At 42.7% G+C, this 22,116-nt stretch overlaps 1 protein-coding gene across 1 annotated transcript in view; it reads right to left on the reverse strand.

Annotated features, from left to right (window-relative positions):
• ARHGAP20 (Rho GTPase activating protein 20) overlaps window positions 1–22,116 on the reverse strand; it is a 186,253-nt gene that overhangs the window by 117,649 nt on the left and 46,488 nt on the right. The window contains exon 2 of the mRNA XM_077483975.1: window positions 12,942–13,027. Coding sequence (XP_077340101.1) covers window positions 12,942–13,027 — 86 coding nt within the window. The remainder of the gene's footprint in view (window positions 1–12,941; window positions 13,028–22,116) is intronic.

Consider the following 22,116-nt stretch of genomic DNA (forward strand, 5'->3'; position numbering starts at 1 on the left):
ATTGCTAGGTTTAACTGCTCCGCGAAACATGCCAATTTTGCCATGTTTTGCCTATTTCAAAAATTTTGTTAGATCCTGCCTGTAACACTGCCTCTGCTGCACTGAAATCCTAATCAGTGTTATAAGTTCCACCTGAGTTCTCCCTTGTAGACTACAGAACACCTCCCTGTTATGTTCTGGAGATGAGGAGGGGGTGTTCTGGGATGTTGGTTGACACTATTATTATCATATACACGGAGCAAGATTATAATCGCAACACTTTTGTGAGCTGAACGTAAAGATCTACGACTTTTTCTATGTACACAAAATGCCTATCTCTCTCAAATATTGTTTACAAATCTGTGTAAATCTGTGTTAGTGAGCACTTCTCCAAGATAATCCATCCCTCTCACAGGTGTGGCATATCCAGATGCTGATTAGAGAGCATGATTATTGCACAGATGCACTCTAAAATGTGCAGTTTTATCACACAGCACAATGCCACATATGTCGCATGTTTTGAGGGATGTCCACCAGAGCTGTTGGAATGTCCACCAGAGCTGTTGCCCTTGCATGAAATGTTCATTTCTCCACCATAAGCCATCTCCAAAGGTGTTTCAGAGAATTTGGCAGTACATCCAACCGGCCTCACAACCCGCAGACCATGTGTAACCACACCGACCCAGGACCTCCACATCTAGCATCCTCACCTCAAAGATTGTCTGAGACCAGCCACCAGGACAGCTGCTGCAACAATCGGTTTACATAACCAAAGAATTTCTGCACAAACTGTCAGAAACCGTCTCAGAGAAGCTCATCTGCATGCTCATCGTCCTCATCTGGGTCTCGACCTGACTGCAGTTTGTTGTCGTAACTGGCTTGAGTGGGCAGATGCTCCCATTCGATGGTGCCTGGCACTTTGGAGAGGTGTTCTCTTCATGGATGAATCCCGGTTTTCACTGTACAGGGCAGATGGAAGACAGCGTGTATGGCGTCCTGTGGGTGAGGGGTTTGCTGATGTCAACATTGTGGATAGAGTGGCCCATGGTGACGGTGGGGTTATGGTATGGGCAGGCATATGCTATGGACAACGAACACAGGTGAATTTTATTGATGGCATTTTGAATGCGCAGAGATACTGTGATGAGATCTTTGAGGCCCATTGTTGTGCCATTTATTCACGACCATCACCTCGTTGCAGCATTATAATGCACGGCCCCATCAAGGATTTGTACACAGTTCCTGGATGCTGAAAACATTCCAGTTCTTGCATGACCAGCATACTCACTGGACATGTCACCCATTGAGCATGTTTGGGATGCTCTGGATCGGTGTATACGACAGCGTGTTCCAGTTCCTGACAATATCCAGCAACTTCGCACAGCCATTGAAGAGGAATGGACCAACATTCCACAGGCCACAATGAACAACCTGATCAACTCTATGTGAAGGAGATGTGCTGCACTGCTTGAGGTAAATAGTCATCACACCAGATACTGACTGGACCCCCGGACCCCCCTCAATACAGTAAAACTGCACATTTTAGAGTGGCCTTTTATTGTGCCCAGGCTAAAGCACACCTGTGTAATAATCATTCTGTCTAATCAGCATCTGGATATGCCACACCTGTGAGGTGCATGGATTATCTCTGCACAGAAGAAGTGCTCACTAACACAGATTTAGACAGATTTGTGAATAATATTTGAGAGAAATAGGCCTTTTGTGTACATAGTGCAACAGCGTTGCGTTTATAATTTTGCTCAGTGTATATATCATATACCACTATTATTATCATATATATATATATATATATATATATATATATCTCATAACTTCTTATATATACAGCATTCTTGTGGATGGAAAGTTTTCCAAATACTTTACTCATAGTGGAGAAGTTTCAGAATACCATTGTCCTATGTCAGTGGTCTCCAAACTTTGCTTGCCTTTATCTGGCCCTTGGGACACTTTTCCCTCCTCTGTCAGAAGACACTATTTCTCTCACTGACATCAACAACAGGGCACTATTTCTCCCATTGATACCAATGCACTATTCCTCAAACTGATACCAATAATGTAGATTGTGACATTGCAGGTACAAGATTTAGCTCTCGGGGTGAGTAGGGTTAAAGGAGTTGTAAACCCTCTTGTTTTTTCACCTTAATGCATCCTATGCATTAAGGTGAAAAAACTGCTAATGCCGCGTACACACGATCAAACAATCTGGTGGAAAAATCCCCCCGTGTGTGGGCTCTGGCTGACTTTTTTTTACCCAAAAGTCCGGCGGACTAAGAAAGTAGTTTTGCACCAAAATATGTCCGCCGGACTCGGAATACGGCCGTGTGTGTGCTAGTCCGCCATACTTTTGAAATGAACGGACTTTACCCGCACGGAGAAAAGTCCGTTCATTTTGAGTGCGGCTCCAGGTAGCCGGGACCAGCATCCTCTGGGACTGTGACATCATAATGGGCGGGGACATCATCTGGCAATGTCCCTATATAAGTCGCCGCACGCCGCGTGCCTGTCATTGTGGGCAGAGACAGCGATGAGGCAACAGCTCAAGAAGAGAAGAACAGAAGAGAAGAACAGAAGAACAGAAGGCGGCGACAGAAGACCGGGCCACCGCTTGTAAAAGAGCTAGAAGAAGGTGCGGAGGCCCAGCAAGAAGATTCGAAGAGGGGAACAAGACCCCCGAAGTCGGAAGAAGAGGGCGGCGGCAAAGAAGAAAGCCGGGCTCTTCCGCTAGTAAAAGAGCTAGCAAAAGAGCAGAAGATAGCGGAGGAGTACGGCGAGAAGACCCCCGAAGACGGAAGAAGACCCCGGAGCTGTGCAATAAACTATTTTAACCCTTGTGTGTTGTGTTTTTTTTACATTTTTTTCACAGGTGAATGGGTAGGGGTACATTGTACCCCATACTCATTCACATAGGGTGGGGGGCCGGGATCCAACGGTCAGGGTTGTCGGGAAGAGGCCCTTGTCCTCATCAACATGGGCCCCCCCTTCCCCAAAGCACCACCCCATGTTGAGGGCACGCAGCCTGGTACGGCTCAGGAGGGGGGCGCTCGCTCGTCCCCACCCCCTTTCCTGAGTGGCTGGATTTCATGCTCGGATAAGGGTCTGATATGGACCTGGGGGGACCCCCACGCGTTTTTTTCGGCCGCTTTGCTCCGTGTGTGTGGGCAAGTCCGTTCATTTCAAAAGTACCGCGGAAAAGTCACGTGTGTGGGCTCGTTCGGACAGTCCGGCGGACCTTACGGCGGTTTGTCCGCCAGACTAAGTCCGCCGGATAGTCTGATCGTGTGTACGCAGCATAACACTGACCGGCCTGCTAGCACCCCCCGTTTTACTCACCTGAGCCAGTTCGTTCCCTCAGTGGAGATGCGCTTTACCTCTCTGCCAAGGGTTATCGGCTCTTGATTAGATTGATTGATAGCAGTGAAGCCATTGACTCCTGCTGCTGTCAATCAAATCCGATGACATGGGCGCCGGGGGGGGCAGGGCCGAGTCCGGTATTCTGTGTCTATGCATGCAAATATTGGACTCGGGAGTGCGCCCGCAAGGTAACCCCCAAGGAGAGCACTTCTCCCAGGATGTTTACTAATGCGAGAAAGAGCCATGAGCACCATTGGGGGACCAAAGGAGACGATGATCAGGGCCACACTGTGCAAAACTAACTGCACAGTGGAAGTATGTTATGTTTGTTATTTAAAACAAAAAAAAAAAAAAACGAGGATTTACAACCCATTTAAGCTTGATGTCAGAAGTGAAGGTCCTCTGTATAGGGTGTGCATGGTATCTATTAGGCATATATATATATATATATATATATATATAAAAATATGCCTAATAGATACCATGCACACCCTATACAGAGGACCTTGACTTCTGACATCAAGCTTTAGACCCCTTTCACGCCACACCGCCCATATAGTGGGCGGTAAAACGCCCCTATTTTTAGCGCCAAATTTCCCCCCCGCCGCCGCTTTTACCCCTGCTATCGGCCGAGAAAGGGTTAAAACCGCCGGCAATACGCCGCAATAGCGGCGTTTTGCTGGCGGTATTACAGCGCTGCCCCATTGATTTCAATGGGGAGCAACGGTCGAGGAGCGGTAAACACACCGCTCCTTCACCGCTCCAAATAAGCTGCTGGCAGGACTTTTCCCTGACGTCCTGCCAGCGCACAGCTGTAATGTGAAAGCTCTCAGGCTTTCACACTACAAACAATGGTGCAGCTTTTTTAGGGCCGATTGCAGGCGCTATTTCTAACGCTATAGCGCCTGCAAAACGCCCTGGTGTGAAAGGGGTCTAAAGGGGTTGTAATATATACCCTGTTTCCCTGAAAATAAGACCTAGCGTGATTATCGGTGATGGCTGCAATATAAGTCCTACCCCCCAAATAAGCCCTACCCTGTTTCCCCGAAAATAAGCCCTACCCTGAAAATAATACCTAAAAGGACTTTAACTAGGGCTTATTTGGGGGGTAGGACTTATATTGCAGCCATCATCGACAATCACGCTAGGTCTTATTTTCAGGGGAACAGGGTATATATATATATATATATATATATATATATATATATATATATATATATATATATGTTTATATATACACACACACAGTAAAGAAGACATTCAGTTGCACTGTTTTGAAGGTAATCCATTGTTTAATTCCTCTTTAAATGAGTCATGAGTCCCACAATCACATTTATATTTATAAGGAAGTGACAGCAAGGGAATAATGACCTTTGTTCAATGATATTGGTTGAGTACTGTGTAGCAATGCCAGTTTGATACATTTTGACAACAGTCTAATCCTTGTCGTCCTTGATTTCAGCGAACAGAGCTGCTACATGGACAAAATTCCACAAGAATTTGCGTCTGGCTGTGAAACTATGCATTACCATTCTTCTCTGACTCTTTGTTTTAGAATCAGCATTTATAGTGATTATCTTGGCATACATCTAATACAAGTGGTGAAATTCCCTTGCCTTCAAGCACTTTAGAAATGGGCAGTTAACGGATTTAACCTGCTTTTTGCAAAGACAGGCTCTCATTACATTCAGACCTATGGTGGTTTGGCTTGTAGAGTGATCCTTGTGCTGTACTGGGCAGACATCTTGTCTTTCAGGGTTGATACTTTTTTAAGGGCCGGTAAACATAAATTACCAGTTGGTTCATAGAAAGACCTTTTAATAACAATAAAGATAGATATTTCAGTAATCCGTGGGTTTACCAAAACTACAGATACAGTCGTATGCAAACATGCGGCCACTCATTTCCAAATTACTGATTTTCTGGGACGTAGTAAATACAACATCTGCAAGGAGTCAATATGAGATATTTCTGCAACATTTAACCCTTTTGCTGCCAGTGCCATTTTTGCATTTTTTTGGTACACTTTAAAAAAAATCATTTTAGGCCTGAAGATTATGTAAAACCCCCAAATCATTATATGTTTTCTGAAAGCAGACACACTAGAGCAGTGGTCTCCAATTCCAGAGGTGGCTCTTTCCTTGCTTTTTTTCTGGCCCTTGGGGAACAATTTTTAGACATTAATACCAACAATGGGGTATAATTCCCCCCTGCTTACACCAATGAAGTGACAGAATTCCTCCCAATAACCCCAGAGATGGGGCACAATTTCTCTCAATGACACCAAAAATGGGACCCAATAACAACAACAATGGGGCACAATTCTGCCCATTGACACCAAAGATGGGGAATTGTTTTGCCTGGACCTTTTCTACTCCCAATGCCCACAGTCTGGCCCCCCTTAAGACTGAAGGACAGCAACTGGCCCTTTGTTTAGAAAGTTTGTAGATCCCTGCACTATAGAATAAAATTGTGAACGTTCTAATTTTTTATGTCACACAATAATAATGCACATTTTTTTTGTGGGGGGGGGGGGGGATTTAGAGTGCTTGGGTGTAAGTTTATTTTTTATTTTTATACTTTTTTTTTCTAAAACAAAATTTCAAGTGCTCAAGTATCCCCAACAGGTCATGTTTTGGGAATTTATTTTAGATAAAATAGCTGTCCAAAATACCAAGCCGTTGACTCTGAATTAAAGCACCTGTGCAAGATAAAGGAAAACCTGCAGACATGGACTGTTGGGGGTACTTGAGGACTGAGGTTGAGAACCACTGACATAGAGGACAGGTTCTCTTTAATCTTTCATCCAGTGAAGCTAATGAAGTGCACATTGCACCTTTTCTGAGGAAAGTAAGTGACAACAGAACCAATACATTTTACATGTAGCTTCCATGTTATTAGCAGGAATGGGAGATCAGAGAATATATACATTTACTCATTTCCCCCTCTCCTCTAGCTGGTGGCAGTTGCCATGCCAGTCCTGGGTCCCATGGTGAGCGTGTGTGTAAGTGATCCAGCAGCCGCACAGCCACCAGATCACATCCATCTGAAAGCCAACAGTTGGCTTGTTAGATTTTGTATAATACTCCCAATTGCCCCCACCGCATGGCATATGGTAAATGCTGTGCACTGTATGGCAGTAAAAAAGTTAGGGAGAACTTGTCACCAGACTGTTTATCTCAACAACAATCTGATAAGATTAAGTGAATAACTTGTGCGCTACTCTGTGTGTAAGAAAGTAAAAGATGAGTGAATGAATTGACAAGAATATGTATAAACCAAAATCTAATATTAGGTGGATAAAGCTGCCATCCTCTGTAGTGCCATCACATACATAATCAGTATAGTAATAAATAAATGGAGTGGCGCTAAATCTATTACGTTTTTTCTATGTGAAGCAAGGTTATTGCTCTAATAGTAACCAATGAAAAACACATACAATGATAAATATTTGTATCATGAACTAAATAAAATAAACAGAAAGTAGTGAATATCAATCAGAATAACCTCAATAAGTGGTGTTGCCAAAGTCCAGAGCAAAACATGAATATCACAATAATAAAGTTCTTAGTGAAGTGCTAAAATATTGCTTCAAAATTCAGTGATAATAGAACAATCATGCAGTCCAAGGAAAACAAACTCCACCAATGTGCACAATGGCCGCTCATCTTAAATTAAAAGGTAACACATATCAAGTGAATCAATGGTCTCTATGGGGTGTACAGCATGTCACTCAGAAGTAGATGGTACTCAATGGGCTCGCACATGGAATAAGAATAAGAATCCTCATGGTGTAGTAATAACAACAGGCTTATTTAAAAATGTAGAGACTTACAATTAAAATAACCACTGTGCATCCAGCAACTGGGACCATGGAGTCACACAAAAGCAGAACGCTTACTAATCCGAACTTCCGGTCTCGGTCATGATAGAAAGAGACGTCACTTGGCTGCTCCCAAGCAAATGGGAGGAGCCGGTGACGTCACGTCCGGTAGTAGTCACCCAAATACAGTTAGACTGCTGCTGGGCACTGACATTTTTGGAAAATGGTATCGGCAGCCCCAGCAGACTCAGAGTGGTCAATAATTGACTCTCTATAGTATTTTCCTTTGATAACTTCCTCTCATCCATACTGAGATGCTATTTAAAAGGTTATATTGGGAGGTGAGGGAAGGAACAGTGGACCTAGGTCAGCACAGATAGTATGCAAACACTCCCAGAAGAGAAGAAGGCTATAAAATGCTATGCTATTGAATCGACTCCTGAAGAAGTCAAATTTGCCAGAAAGTTTAAAGGCACTTAGCAAGTGAATAAAACATTGATCATGGACAGGAAAAGCAAGTATTTAAAGCGCTTGATTTTTTCTGTACTTTTGTGTGCCATTTTTAAGGTGGTAACATAATTATGGATATTTTTTTAAGCATAAATGAAAAACAAAACAACATACTGTATAAAGTATACAAAACTTAGAAACCCTGGCAATCAATGCTACGGGAGAACCATCATAGAAATCACATCCTCTGCGTGTTTCTTGCTTCCGGTATCTTTTTATACTTTTCCATGCAGAAAATTTTATTAGAAATATCTTTAATCGTCTTCCACTGTATGTTTAAAACCTACCCAGTTTTTTTATAACCAAACTTTACTTGATATATATAAAATTGTGCTTTCAAATCTAGCATATGCCAGTCAATAATCCCGATTCAGGAAAGTTACATTTGAATAGCAAAACTGAGATTGGCAAAGGTACAAAATACATGTTTAAGAAATTGTGATGCTAAGTCCCACTCCCGCTGTGAAGTGAAATGCAGGGTGAGTCACAACAGTCTTCTGAGGCTCCGTGTTGTGGCAGGGTGTGCCTCAGGACTGACTTTTCTAAAGTTGGATATTTGATACTGCAGAGGGCAGGATTGTGGAATCTGTGAGAGCACATTACAATGATTCCTTGACATGTGGAGATACCTACTCACCCCCTCCCCCCCATGCTCCATTTTCTTGAACAGAATTAGTGACTTGTTTCTAAAATGTCCATTCCCCACCTCCACAATCTTAGCCATTCACCAATTTAAACAAACCAAAAGGTTTCTAAGTCCGCTGCCACTTGACAATCTACAGTGGTGGAAAGTGGCGATTGGAAGCTGCACTCAAGCCAAATAACTGGTCCTGTAGCTGCCCCTCACATTGCGACATCGGGTTGGCTCCACTGAAAGACTCTGTGAGGCCTCCTTGAGAGTTCTGTGATGGACACATTTGGAAGACAATGAAAAGTGTCCATATCTGTAGGAAATGCCATGGGCACCACAAGAAGGAACCTCGTACACTACAGACCAGAAAAAGAATTGGGATCCCGACAGTCACGTACTGGCAGTTTCAGGTAAGAAATTAGATTTAAAAAAAAAGAGAGAATAGCTAAGGGGGGTTAGAGTGTTCAGGGAACTTTTTCATTTATAACTAGAGATGGATTTTAAATGTGTTCTCTACAAAGGCTGCGTTGATATATTACTTAGAAGATGAACAAGACATGTTATTTGACCAGCAGTGGCAACACTTTCTATATAGATGTATCTGGGATGAAAGCATAGCATTGTTGCAGAAATTTTGCTACATTCAGTTGGTTCCGCTCTGATAATTCCTTGGAAAAATAAAGTCATCCGCAAACATTAGATGACAGTAGAAACATCCAACTACTGCAAAATAATTCTATATAAGGAACATAATAAAAACAAGCACTCTTTCAGCTGAATATTGAATAAGTGGGCACCTCTTGTGCTGAACAATAGACAATAGAAATCATCTACAAAAATTCATTTTGACAATCGACTGGTGAGCTGAGGAGGGTCTAAAGCCTGGGAATTGTGTGATGACAGACTGTTTGCCTAAAATCCGACCGTTAGTACGCTCTTTCAGACAATTGTTGTCCAACTTTTCTCCAACAAATGTTGTATGGCAGGCTAGTAAGTTTTTGGCGAACTACGGTCTGTTGTCAGATTTTCATATCGTATGTACACAAGTCCGTCACACAAAAGTCCAAAGTAAAAATACGCATGCTTGGAATCAATGCCATGTAGTACGTCACTATGTTCGTGTTTGTTGGCCGACAATTGTGTACCGTTTGTATGCAAGACAAGTTCCCGGCACACGCCCTTTCCACAAAAAAAAAGTGTGTACAAGGCTTTAGGCTTGGTTTACACTTATGCATTTTGCTTTTGATCCGTTTCTGCAGTGCTTTTGCTGTGCATTTTGCATTTTTACACATGCATTTTTTAAGCATTTTTTGCACGCTTTATGGTGTGTTTTGCATTTTTAATGCTTTTTTAAAAATTTTTGGCCAATTTGTTGTTGGGTGGATTAAAAAAACGCAAAACACAAATCATGACAAAATCGCACTACATACTTTTCTGCAGCTTCTCCACTGAAGTCTATTGAATCAATATTGAAGTATCGGTTTCAGTATAAAGAGCATTTTCATGAGTATGAGTACCGATTCTGGTATCAGTGCATCCCTATAATGCCCTGTGTGTAGGCTCCATCGGACATTTTCCATCGGAATTTCCACCACACAAAATTTGAGATCTGGATCTCAAATTTTCCGACAACAAAATCTGTTGTTGGAAATTCCAATCGTGTGTACACAATTTCGACGCACAAAGTTCCACGCATGCTCGGAATCAAGCAGAAGAGCCGCACTGGCTATTGAACTTCATTTTTCTCAGCTCGTCATACGCGTTGTACGTCACCGCGTTCTTGATGTTTGCAATTTCCGACCAACTTTGTGTGACCGTGTGCATGCAAGACAAGTTCGGAAAAAAAATCCATGGATTTTGTTGTCGGAAAGTCGGATAAATGTCCGATCATGTGTACGGGGCATTAGAATCCCTGCAATGTACAGTACATTGCTCACACAGAGGGGATTTTGTGTGTGTGTGTGTGTATACTGACGAACCTACATTAGTTCCTCTATCAGAAACGTGTACTATTCATAAACCTGATTAGAACAGAATCATATCAAGATTAATATTAAAAATGAAGAAGGTCAAAATGAGAAGTGATATTTTCAAGTAAACACTTTACTTCCTGTGCACTACTTCCATCAAAGAAACTTACCAGCAATCAGCTTACTTCCTCTTTTTTGCCTTATATATCAGCTAACACAGTTTATAGAGTAACATCGAAATGAACTCAAAGACTGTATTAGTGTGGTCACTTTAACACACAGGAAAGTAATTTCCAGCACTTTCACCTTAAAGTCTGGGCTAAATCTATCTAATCCTAAACCTGCTCCCACCCTCATTCTAAGTACCTGTACAGGAAAGATTTCTATACTTACCTATTCTAAGGGCGCTCCATCCACATCATGTGATCCTCTCCCAGAGTCAGCTTCAGTGGAGAGGAGAGATTGCCGATGACAGCTGCCTGTTCTGTGACGTCACCCATAGGCTTACTATGGGGCATCCGTTGCCAGCTGTCCTTCCTCTACACTGAAGCCGCCCACTGGCAGCCTATCACGACTAGACCTGAGCAGCCTTAGAATAATTAAGTATAGACAGCTTTCCTCTAGACGCTAGCTAGTAGGGGGGTTACAGTTAGGGGGAGGTTTAAAGCATTTGTTAACCCCCCAAAAAAAAAAAAAACAGACCCTGTCCCCTTAAAGCTTGTTATACAGCACAGTGCTTGTGCTGTGTCATTTGGCCCCCTGTAACACCTGTAATACCCGTCTGATCCGGCCTGGCTATACCCTCCCCTCTGTACGCTGACTCTCATATATCAGGGCTGCTGAGCTCTAACACTGTGTTCAGCGTACGTGCCTCCGTCATCCTGCTATCTGTCTCCTGTGTCCTCTCCTCCATCCTCTCCCCCCGCCCATCTCTGACTGTCTGCTTGTGTAAGTATTTGATCACCTCTGCGGTTTTTATTGTTTGCGCTATAAACAAAAAAAAGCGTCAATTTTGAAAAAAACGCATAATTTTTTTACTTTTTGCTATAATAAATATCCCCAAAAAATATATAAAAATGTATTTTTCCTCAGTTTAGGCTGATACGTATTCTTCTACATATTTTTGGTAAAAAATCACAATAAGCATTTATTGATTTGTTTGCGCAAAAGTTATAGCGTCTACAAAATAGGGGATCGTTTTATGGCATTTTTATTAATAATTTTTTTAACTAGTAATGGTGGCGATCAGCGATTTTTATCGTGACTGCGACATTATGGTGGACACATTGGACACTTTTGGTGCTATTTTGGGACCATTCACATTTATACAGCGATCAGTGCAAGTAAAAATGCAATGAATACTGTGTAAATGTGACTGGCAGTGAAGGGGTTAACCACTAGGTGGCGCAGTAGGAGTTAAGTGTGTCCTAGGTAGTGATTCTAACTGTGAGGGGGAGGGGCTATGTGTGACACGACACCGATCACCGCTCCTGATTACAGGAAGCTGTGATCAGTGTCCTGTCACTAGGCAGAATGGGGAAATGCTTGTTTGCAACTCCCCATTCTTCAGCTCCGTGAGACAATTGCGGGTATCCCCACGGACATCGAGTCCGCTGGACCTGCAATCACACTCACGGAGGTCGCGGCGGGCATGCGCACACAAGCTGCATCTTATTTAGCAATGTACAGGTATGGTAATCTGCCTGTATGTGCCCTTCTGCCGACGTATATCAGCACGAGCCAGTCGGCAAGCGGTTAAGATTAGATTAGAATAGGGTTTAACTTGGACTTCCATTTTAAATCACTTTTTGTTTTTTTAGGCTCGGTTCACACTGCCGCGACCTGAAAGTTGTACGACTTGCATTGCAATTTTGCATGCGACTTCCTGATGACTTGAAAGCTAGTTTGATACAAGTATTGAATGGAAGAGAATAGAAGTCAGATAGAAGTCGCCTTGAAGTAGTACAGGAACCTTTTCTGAAGTCGGAGCTAATTAAAGGAGACGTACAGCCAAAGCTCGATTAGCTGTACTTTTCCTGTGGATCACAGTAGTGCAGAACATTCTCACTCCCATGCCTCATTTTCAGCACACAGCGGGCTATCACCCGCTGTCAACTGATGTCACAACTGGTCCAAACTCGGGAAGGATCGCGATCCTATGGTTGGGATCCACCCACTTGCCTGGACCCGCACCCGGCTCAGCCTCTCAGCAAGCCGCTGACAGCCTGAGTCAGCAGCTCCTGCCCTTTCCACAGTTTAACGATCCAGTGAGCGAGGGGGGGCAGAGCATTTATGTGCCTATATGCATTTAGAGGCCTTTACAGAACATAATTACAATAGCTTTTTTTTTTTTTGCTCAGGATCTTTCTTCCAACTTCTCCTGCATATAAACACCAGTAAATGATTATGTGTGTGTACAAGAGGCCTTAGATCAGGGGCCTTCAAACTACAGCCCTCTAGTTGTTCAGGAACTACAATTCCCAGTCATGTCTGTGAATGTCAGAGTTTTACAATGCCTCATGGCATGTGTAGTTTTGCAACAGCTGGAGGGCCGTAGTTTGAGTATCCCTGCCTTAGATTTCATCCTTGCAATTATCAAGGTTCAGAAGCTGTTAAATCTTTAAGATGCTAAAATGAAATACAAAGTATAACTTACTTGTTTATGGTTCTTGATTTGTTCAGCGCTTTACTTATTACAAGAGATGGTGCAGATTGACGCCTTTGTGCCAAGCTCTTCATTTTCTAAAGAACAAACAGAAACCAACAAAAAGTTAGCTTTTCAATAAAGGACACAAACAAAATGCCCAATAAATGATTTTTTTTTCTCTCTTATAACCGTGATGTGTGTATGTATGTAGGCGTATGCATCGTTGAATGCATGTGAATGAGTACCTTCCTCTGGATCACTGCAAGGGAATATAAGTTGGAGTGTCCAGGAAAGTAACATTTTTCATTCTAAAACGCCTACAGAATTTTGAGGCATATCTGCGTAGACATAAGGATATATTTTAAGACTAAGGCTCCCATCCCTTCATGTCTATGTGTCATGATTGGCCTGTACTGACTACACATATGTTTGATTATAGGGTTAAGATAACTGTCTTCCCTAAACACTCCACTAAATATGCAGCCCAGCCCAGTACAAGAATGTCAACCGAGAAAAATAAAAGAAACCCAAAGGAACTTATTGATCTCTTTTCATTTTTGCAGAAAACAAAATCTACATAACGTTTTACAGTTAAAATGGATCTATGGTCAAACGGTAGGTGTTTAATGATCTTTTAGGAGCAAATGAAAAAAGAACACAGACAAACTGAAAAACCTGACTGCTCAGAAAAAAGCGTTCCAGATGAGGGCCCCAAGACAAAATGCAGGACCAGATACAAACAATTGTTACATGATTTCAAATGAAGGAGCTTAAAGCTGATCAAAAGCTTTTTTTTTAATATAGTATTTAATTATAATTATATTATATATTAATTAATTATATTATATTTAGAGCAGTTCTATTTTGCTGCCTCTGTCCCATTTGGGTTATTTGCTTTTACTTCATCACTTTCTGTCTTTGTGACTACGGTCATTTTGGACAGAGAGAGTGAATCTCCCCAGCAGCAACACAGATGGGTGTGAAAAGGGGAGAAGGATTTTTATTTTATTTTTAAGTATTCTTTAATAATAAAAGGAAATTTGTTGTCACAGAATACACTTCCATTTTATAACCAGCACCGCAATAATAATCCAATCAGTAGTTATATTTGACAATCCAGTATGAGTTTACTTGAAAAATCTTCTTTCATGTTGTGGGTGCTGCCTGTCTGCTGGCCATCTCCTTCCACAGAGTGACAGGGAAGGGGAGAAGGGGGACAAAGTGACCAGGAAAGGGGGGGGGGGGGTGAGCAAGTGAAAAAAGACTGAGGAGTGATGGGGAGGGTTTAGACATGGGGGGGTGCACTTTGGGAGGGGAAAGGACCTATGCTAGAAGTGGGGGTTGAATATGAAATCAGACCTTCTATAAGAGCATAAGCCCTCTCCCCTCCCAAAGCGCCCCCCCCCAGAGCATATCCGACCCCCCCCCCACCTCCTTACAATCACAAGTCCTCTCCTCTCCCAAAATGTTCCCCTAGCACATAACAGACATACCCCCACTTCCCTACTAGCACAAGTGTAGAAGGGTGTGTGTACTGAGGAAGGGGGGTCTATACTGAGGGAGAGGGATCTATACTTAGTGGAGAAGGGGGGATCTGGACTGAAAGAGGCAGGTCTATATTGAGGGAGGCAGGTCTATACTGAGGGAGGGACAGCAACGGGGGTCTATACTTAGTCATGTGGGTCAGTACTGAGGGAAGGGGGTCTATACTTAGTGGAGAGGGGTGTGTGTACTCAGGGAGGGGGGCCGTACTGAGGGAGGGCATCTGTCCTTAGTGGATGGAGGGTCTGTACTGAGGGAGGGGGCTCTATACTTAGTGGAGAGGGGTGTGTACTGAGGGAGGGGGGGGCTGTACTTAGGGAGGGGGTTTGTACTTAGTGGAGAGGGGGTCTGTACTGAGGGGCAGGGTCTATACTTAGTGGAGAGGGGTGTGTTTACTGAGAGGGGTCTGTACTGAGGGAGGGGGTCTGTTCTTAGTGGAGAGGGGGATCTGTACTGGGGGGGAACTATGCTTGGTGGAGAGGGGGGTGACACCATGTTTTACCGCACCAGGTGACACCAACCCTAGTGACACTACTGGGTGCAAGCAGTGATGATTGTGTTAACAATCCTTTTCTTGGAGTACATCACGGGACACAGAGCCATAGTACTTACTATGTGGGTTATAGGCCACCTTCAGGTGATGGACACTGGCACACCCTAAGGCGGGAAGTCCACTCCATATATAACCCCTCCCACTACTGGGAGTACTTCAGTTTTGTAGCAAGGGAGGGACCTATGTGACCCGTGATGTACACCAAGGAAATTATTTTACAGGTGAGCGGTTATAAAAATCCTATTTTCTTTATCGTACATCACGGGACACAGAGCCATAGTAATTACTATGTGGGATGTCCCAGAGCAATGCCAACTGAAGGGAGGGAGACACAACAAAAGTAGGGCACCATGAGACCAGATGACTTATACTGCTGCCTGCAGCACACTACGCCCAAAGGTAATATCCTCACGCCTTCTTACATCCATCTGATAGAATCTGGTAAATGTATGGACTGAAGACCAAATTGCGGCCTTGCAGATTTGAGCCATGGAAGCTTGGTGATGCACTGCCCACGAAGCACTAACAGCCCTAGTGGAATGCGCTTTGATTTGAGAGAGTGGAATCTTCCTCTTTAAACCATAAGTTTGAACAATGACTTCCCAAATCCATTTAGAAATGGTAGATTTCGATGCTGCCTGTCCTTTTTTAGGACTTTTAGGCAACACAAACAAAACATCCATTTTTCGAACCTGAGCAGTCGCCTTCAAGTAGACCTTGACTGCTCTCACCACATCCAGAGGATGTAGTGACTTCTCTTCCGTAGAACAGGGTTCTAGAAAAAATGAAGGTAAAACAATATCCTGGTTTAAATGAAAACCTGACACTACCTTCGACAGAAATTTAGGATGAGAACTGTTGTGGAAAATACATCTAAAATTTTCCACAACAGGACGCAATACCACCTTATCCTTGTGAATAATTAAATATGGCTCTTTAAAAGAAAGAGCAGCCAACTCTGATACCCTTCTTGCAGAAGATATGGGGAAATTAGTTTCCTTGTCAAAAGAGCCAAGGGAATATGCCATATCGCCTCAAAAGGCTGTTTTTGCAATGCCGACTGAACTAAATTTAGGTCCCAAGGTTTCAGGGGTGACCTAACTGGAGAATTAAGCCACGTTACCCCTGAATAAAACCAGGAACCAAAGAATGCAAAGCAATGGTTTGTTGAAATAATACTGATAGGGCCAAGACCTGTCTTTTGATAATACTCATGGCCAGCTTCATTTCTAACCCCATCTGCAGAAAGTGAAGGATTCTAACTATGACATACTTCCTGGGGTGCCAACCCCTGGATTCACACCAGGAAACATATGCCTTCCAGACTCTATAATATATGATTCTGGAGGCCGGCTTCCTTGCATTAATCAAGGTAGATACCACTGAACCTGATAGCCCACGCTTCTTCAGAATGTGGGTCTCAATAGCCAAACTGTTAAATTTAGCATTTGTAAGGTAGGATGGAATACCGGACCCTGCGAGAGAAGGTCTGGACGTTGTGGTAGGGTCCATGGGTTCCCTACCGCCATCCTTATGATCTCTGCATACCAGGATCTTCTGGGCCATGCTAGGGCCACAAGAATCCCTTCCTGCTTGAACCTGTGAAGAAGCCATGGAAGCAGCAGGAGGGAATGCATAAATAGGAGGGAATGCATAAATCAGTGAGAGCTGATTCCACTGGAACACCAAGGCATCTGTTCCGCACCCTAGCGGATCCCTTGTTCTTGACACTTTTTGTTGAACCTGGACACAAACAGATCTATGTCTGGCATCCCCCATATGGCATATATGCCAGGAAGATATCGGGGTGACGTGCTCATTCTTCCGTGAACAACTGCTGTCAACTCAAGTAGTCCGCCCTGCCAATTTTCTATTCCTAGAATGAAGACTGCCGATAGGCAAGGCACATTGTTTTCTGCCCATGTTAAGATATCATTCACCTCTCTTTGGGCCGCATGACTTCTCATGCCCCCTTGGTGATTGATATAGGCCACTGCTGTGGCATTGTCGGTTTGGATCCTGACAGGACAATTCCGTAACCTGAGCGTCCAGGCCCTCAGGGCCAAACATGCTGCCCAAATCTCTAGAATGTTGATGGACAAGGTCATTTCTGATCTGGACCATTTCCCTTGGACAGTTGCCTCTTCCAGGACTGCTCCCCAACCTGAAAGGGTGGCATCTGTTGTTACTACCTTCCAGGTAACTGGAGGAAGGATTTTCCCTTTTGCAGATTCTTGGTTATTAACCACAAACTGAGGCTCCGGCGCACCCTTAGAGGCCGACACATTGGGAAATCTAGCGCTTGGACCTTCTTTTTACAAGCCGATAGGATACTGTTTTGCAGCAGCCTCGAATGAAACTGAGCATGAGGAACGGCCTCAAACTAAGCCATCTTTCCCAACCTCATGCAAAGTCAAATGGAAGGATTCTTCTTTGCCTTGACCACCCGAATCAGTTCCTTTATGGCACTGATCTTTGTCTGGGGCAAAAATACCCTTTTCTGGGCTGTATCTATGATCAGACCCAAGTATTCTAATCTCCTTGATGGTTTTAAGGAGGATTTCTCTAGGTTGAGAATCCAACCTAGGTATTCCAGGTAGTTGATTGTGCTGATCATACTTTGGTCTAATTGGGCTACCGACTGGTCTATCAACAGTAGATCGATACCTTGGGCCCTTAATCTGGCTAGAGGAGGGGCCAGGACCTTTGTAAACACTTGAGGTGCAGTAGCTAGACTGAAAGGCAGAGATACAAACTGAAAAATGTTTTACCTCGAAGCATAGATATTTCTGGTGAGCGTGGAAAATGGGCACATGGAGATATGAATCCTTTATGTCGATTGATGCCAGAAGTTCTGAAGCCGCCCGAAAAAAAAAAGCTCTGCCTCGATGGGAGGCGCCCTGCCGACTGCTGTCTCTTGGTTGTGACAGCTGTTATATAGGCAAGAGCGAGGCCACCCAGTAACATAACTGATGTCAGAGAAGCGGGGTCATCCGCTTACATCAACCCTCCCATAGAGGTGGAGTATTTTCGTTTTTTATTCTTTATTTTTCGGGTCCATCTCTCTTTTGTCATTTTTACTTTTTTATACTTTTTTTTGGTGAATGGGTAGGGGTACAATGTACCTGATACCAATTCACATGGGGGTGGGATCTTGGGGCCCCCTTGTTAAAGGGGCTTCCAGATTCCGATAATCCCCCTCAGCAGACCCCGACATTCAATGGCCAGGGTTGTCGGGACGAGGCCCTTGACCCCAAAGCCCCCTCCCCATGTTGAGAGCATGTGGCCTGGTATGATTCAGGAGGGGGGGGCGTTCGCTTGCCCCCCCAACCTGTCCTCCAGGCTGCATGCTCGGATAAGGGTCTGGATTTTGTCGGTGGGGACCCACGCCAATATTTTCCTTGATTTTTATCTATATTACTGGGAGCCAGCAATACATTACAGCCACAAGCAATTTTAAATGACAATTTTTCCTTAAAACTGTAATTTTGCTGTAGCACTGTAATATACATCACACAGATGTGCCACTTTACAGGCGGACTAAGGGGACCTTCCAGGCACAATATTTAAAGGAATATTTTACTTTTATTGCTTCACTTTAAGCATTATTAAAATCACTGATCTTAAAAACACGGTTGTTTTAAAAACTTTTTTTGCATTGATACATGTCCCCTGGAGCAGTACCCGAGTCCCCATACACTTTTTATGGCAATAACTTGCATATGAGCCTTTAAAGTGCTTTTGATTTTTCATTTTCATGTCTCATAGACTTTAATAGGGTTTGCATGTTCGCACAAATTTTTTGCCTGTTGGCATGTTCTGGTACTTGGTATAACATTTATCACTATTCAAAATTAAGTTATTTCCAAAGGATATTTAGAAATGTTGCTACAATTATGTACATGTGATGAAATTTCAACCATAGGTGGGTGAATATAGACTGGAATTCCTATAAAGAAAACGTATACAGACTAATAACAAGCAAAATGAATGTTATAGTGTAATATTATCCAGATGTTATAAAACTGTGTTTATATTAAGTCTAGATTACAGGGAGGACATAATTTGCAGGCAGGAGTGATGATGTATTATGCTGGAGTCATAGTGAATCAAATTTAATAGTAGGTGAAATGGGATAACAGAAATTAATCAGATTTTTGGGCATGTGGGAATCTCATAGAACTTGATGATGCCATTTTGCAATATTGCAGTTTTGATAAATAAAAGATTCAGCAGGGTCAGTTCTTCAACAAGGAGGTTCTCCAGCTTAAGCTAGAAAGTGGAAACCAATGCTCAACACATTCTGAGTCTCAGAATAAAAAAAAGCCTAAAAGCTATGAGCATAAGATGTCCCCCTAAATCTGCATAGCAACTCATTTCCAAGAGTCCATTGGTAGGGCAGAGATCCCACTGGATAGCAATTGGGTAGAGGGGCACGGTCATGCATTCCTCCTTTGAGAAAACTTCATGTGAAATCTGCAAAAAAACAACACTTCCATGACTGTCAATCTGCTGGGCCCCCCCATTGCTCTCAAAGGGTCTTCCTACTGACCTTCAAGTATTAATGAATGCAATAGTGACATGAAGGTCAATAAGAGAAACCAATGAGCACTGCAGGAGAACCATGTGATCGACACTCCAAGATGTGTTGGTTTTCCAGTGTAATTCACATGTAGGTTTCCCATGAACAGAGTGATATCCTGCTTGTGCAGACAGAGGTAAAGGTAAGTATAATGCCGTGTACACACGGTCGGACTTTCCGGCAGAAAAAGTCAGACAGAATCATTTTATCGGATATTCCAATTGTGTGTGGGCTTCATCTTACTTTTTTTTTTCAAAATCTGATGGACCTAGAAATAGAACATGTTTTAAATCTTTCAGACAAAATCAATTCCTATCGGGAAAACCGTTAGTCTGTATGCTGTTCCGACGGACCAAAAACGGCGCATTGGGCAGCACTTGGCTACTTAACTTCCTTTTTCTAGTCCCATTGTAGGTTCTAGACGATCGGACTTTGGTGTGATCATGTGTAGGCAAGACTGTTTCAGCGGAACTCTGTCGGAAAAACCATCAGAGTTTACTGACGGAAAAAACAGCCGTGTGCACCATTAGACCTGGTTCACACCTATGCATTTTTTTAGTGCGTTTTCAGTTTTGCAGAAACACACTACAGTCCATTTAACATGGTTTCCTATGGATGTAGTTCACGTCTGTGCATTTTATGGAAAGGGTAAGGGACTTTTTTCTGGTTTTTGGTTCCATAGATTTCAATGGATCAAAAGCATGTATTGAAAAACGGTGTGAACCAGGCCTTACTAGTTTTTACAGGTAAGGCTGCATGGGAACGGGAACTATATTTAATGGCAGGCTCACTTTACCAAAAAAAAAAAGCAGACTCTACATCAGGCTTTCTTAACCTTTTAACCCTAGAGGAACCTCAAAAATAATGTTCATGTCTCGAGGAACCCTTACTAAAACCAAATTATCAGGGCTCAATAGGAACAATGCTCCTTATATTAGTGGTCAAAAGAATGTACCCCATAAAGTGGTGTTCAGAATGCCACCCTTAAAGACAGCTAAAACGATATTTGGTGTCACGCTCCTGGCTTTGCTAACTGGTGCTGAACCTTGAACACTGTAGGCATCGTCAAATAGGTGGTTCATCAGCCAAAGCTCAAGGAACCCCTAGCCACCTCTGGAGGAACCCCAGGGTTCCACCGAACCCTGGTTGAGAATGGCTGCTCTACATCTTAGCTTTACACTTATATTACATAATGTGATGTCAGTTTAGAGAGTAATGGAAGGCTTATTGAATATTTCTGTTGCTAATGTTACTGAGGTTGATTTAGTAAATGAGTAGAGCTTTGCAGCGTTAATTTTCAATTAATTTAGTGTATGGGGTTAGTAAAAAATTCACTGTTTGAGGAATACCCAATCATGTGCAAGGAAAACGTAAATAGTTTTTTGTATGCATATGACTGGATAATTGAAGTCAGCACAGCTGACTTCAATTATTTTACTTTGCAACGGGAAAGTAACGAGAATTTGCTGCGGGAATTTTTACCTAGCTTAGTGAATAATGGGCAACTATGCTGACTTCAATCATTAGTTCATGTGCAAGCAAAGATCCTTGCTTTGTTTTAAATTTCCTTGCATGTGAATGTGTATTCAAACTGAACCCAGGTTTATCTAATTTGTTAACCTATGTGAAAATGAAATTTGAAAAGTGACTTTTTATAAAGTAAAAAAATCACTTTGCAGAATGAAAATGTTCTTCAGCAGTAAATTTAGTGCGCATGCATTACACTGATGATGGCCAACAAGCCCGAATCAGCTATAAGGTCTTTAATATTGGATGTTATATATGTCATAAACCCGTGGATACACATTTGGCCACTGGGGTACAAATGAATGATTGTAATGGCCCCCATCCACAATTCTTAATTGGGGACAAACTGATTTTTAGGGGTTTTTCTGGTTTTTGGTAGAAGTGACAACATGTAAATACAATCTGCTATAGGAAGTCGGTGCTGTACTTCACTGTGGAAAGTGCCATTTATGACAAGTTAAAAATTCATAACTTGGCTTAAACTCATAGAAGAATAATGATATTTCAAAAGTAGCAGATGTTTTTAAGAGTGACTATCTACTACAGAGCATAACATTCATGGAAAAAAATACATTTGTAATGTCGCAAACCATTTTTTTTAAGTGACAGCTTTCAATGCAATCTGTCACAAATAAGATTGCCTAGACATGGAGCAGCTTACTTTGAAAACCTGCAGATACGGATTCATTTCGAGCCATCCAGTAGTAATAGTGCTTGCCACAAATCCTCACCCTTTAAATTTCTATTGGCCCATCACCACGATGGGCTAGCTTATTGACCAGTAGGAATTTGTAGGAGGCAGGAAGGGGCGGGCAAGTGTTGGTATTATGAAGAAATAGAGACAGCATGCCCCAGGCCCAAATGCAGCAGCAGTTTATACCCACGGGGGTTTACTTGTATTTATTATGTTGACTTTGTAAAGAGAGTTTAGTAAATGTGGTAAAACTAGTTTCATGTCAATTAACAAATAATGTCCTAGC

This window comes from Lithobates pipiens, unplaced genomic scaffold (genome assembly GCF_037356315.1).
Source record: "Lithobates pipiens isolate NorthernLeopardFrog02 unplaced genomic scaffold, aLitPip1_a1.2 Scaffold_16, whole genome shotgun sequence".
NCBI lineage: Eukaryota > Metazoa > Chordata > Amphibia > Anura > Ranidae > Lithobates > Lithobates pipiens.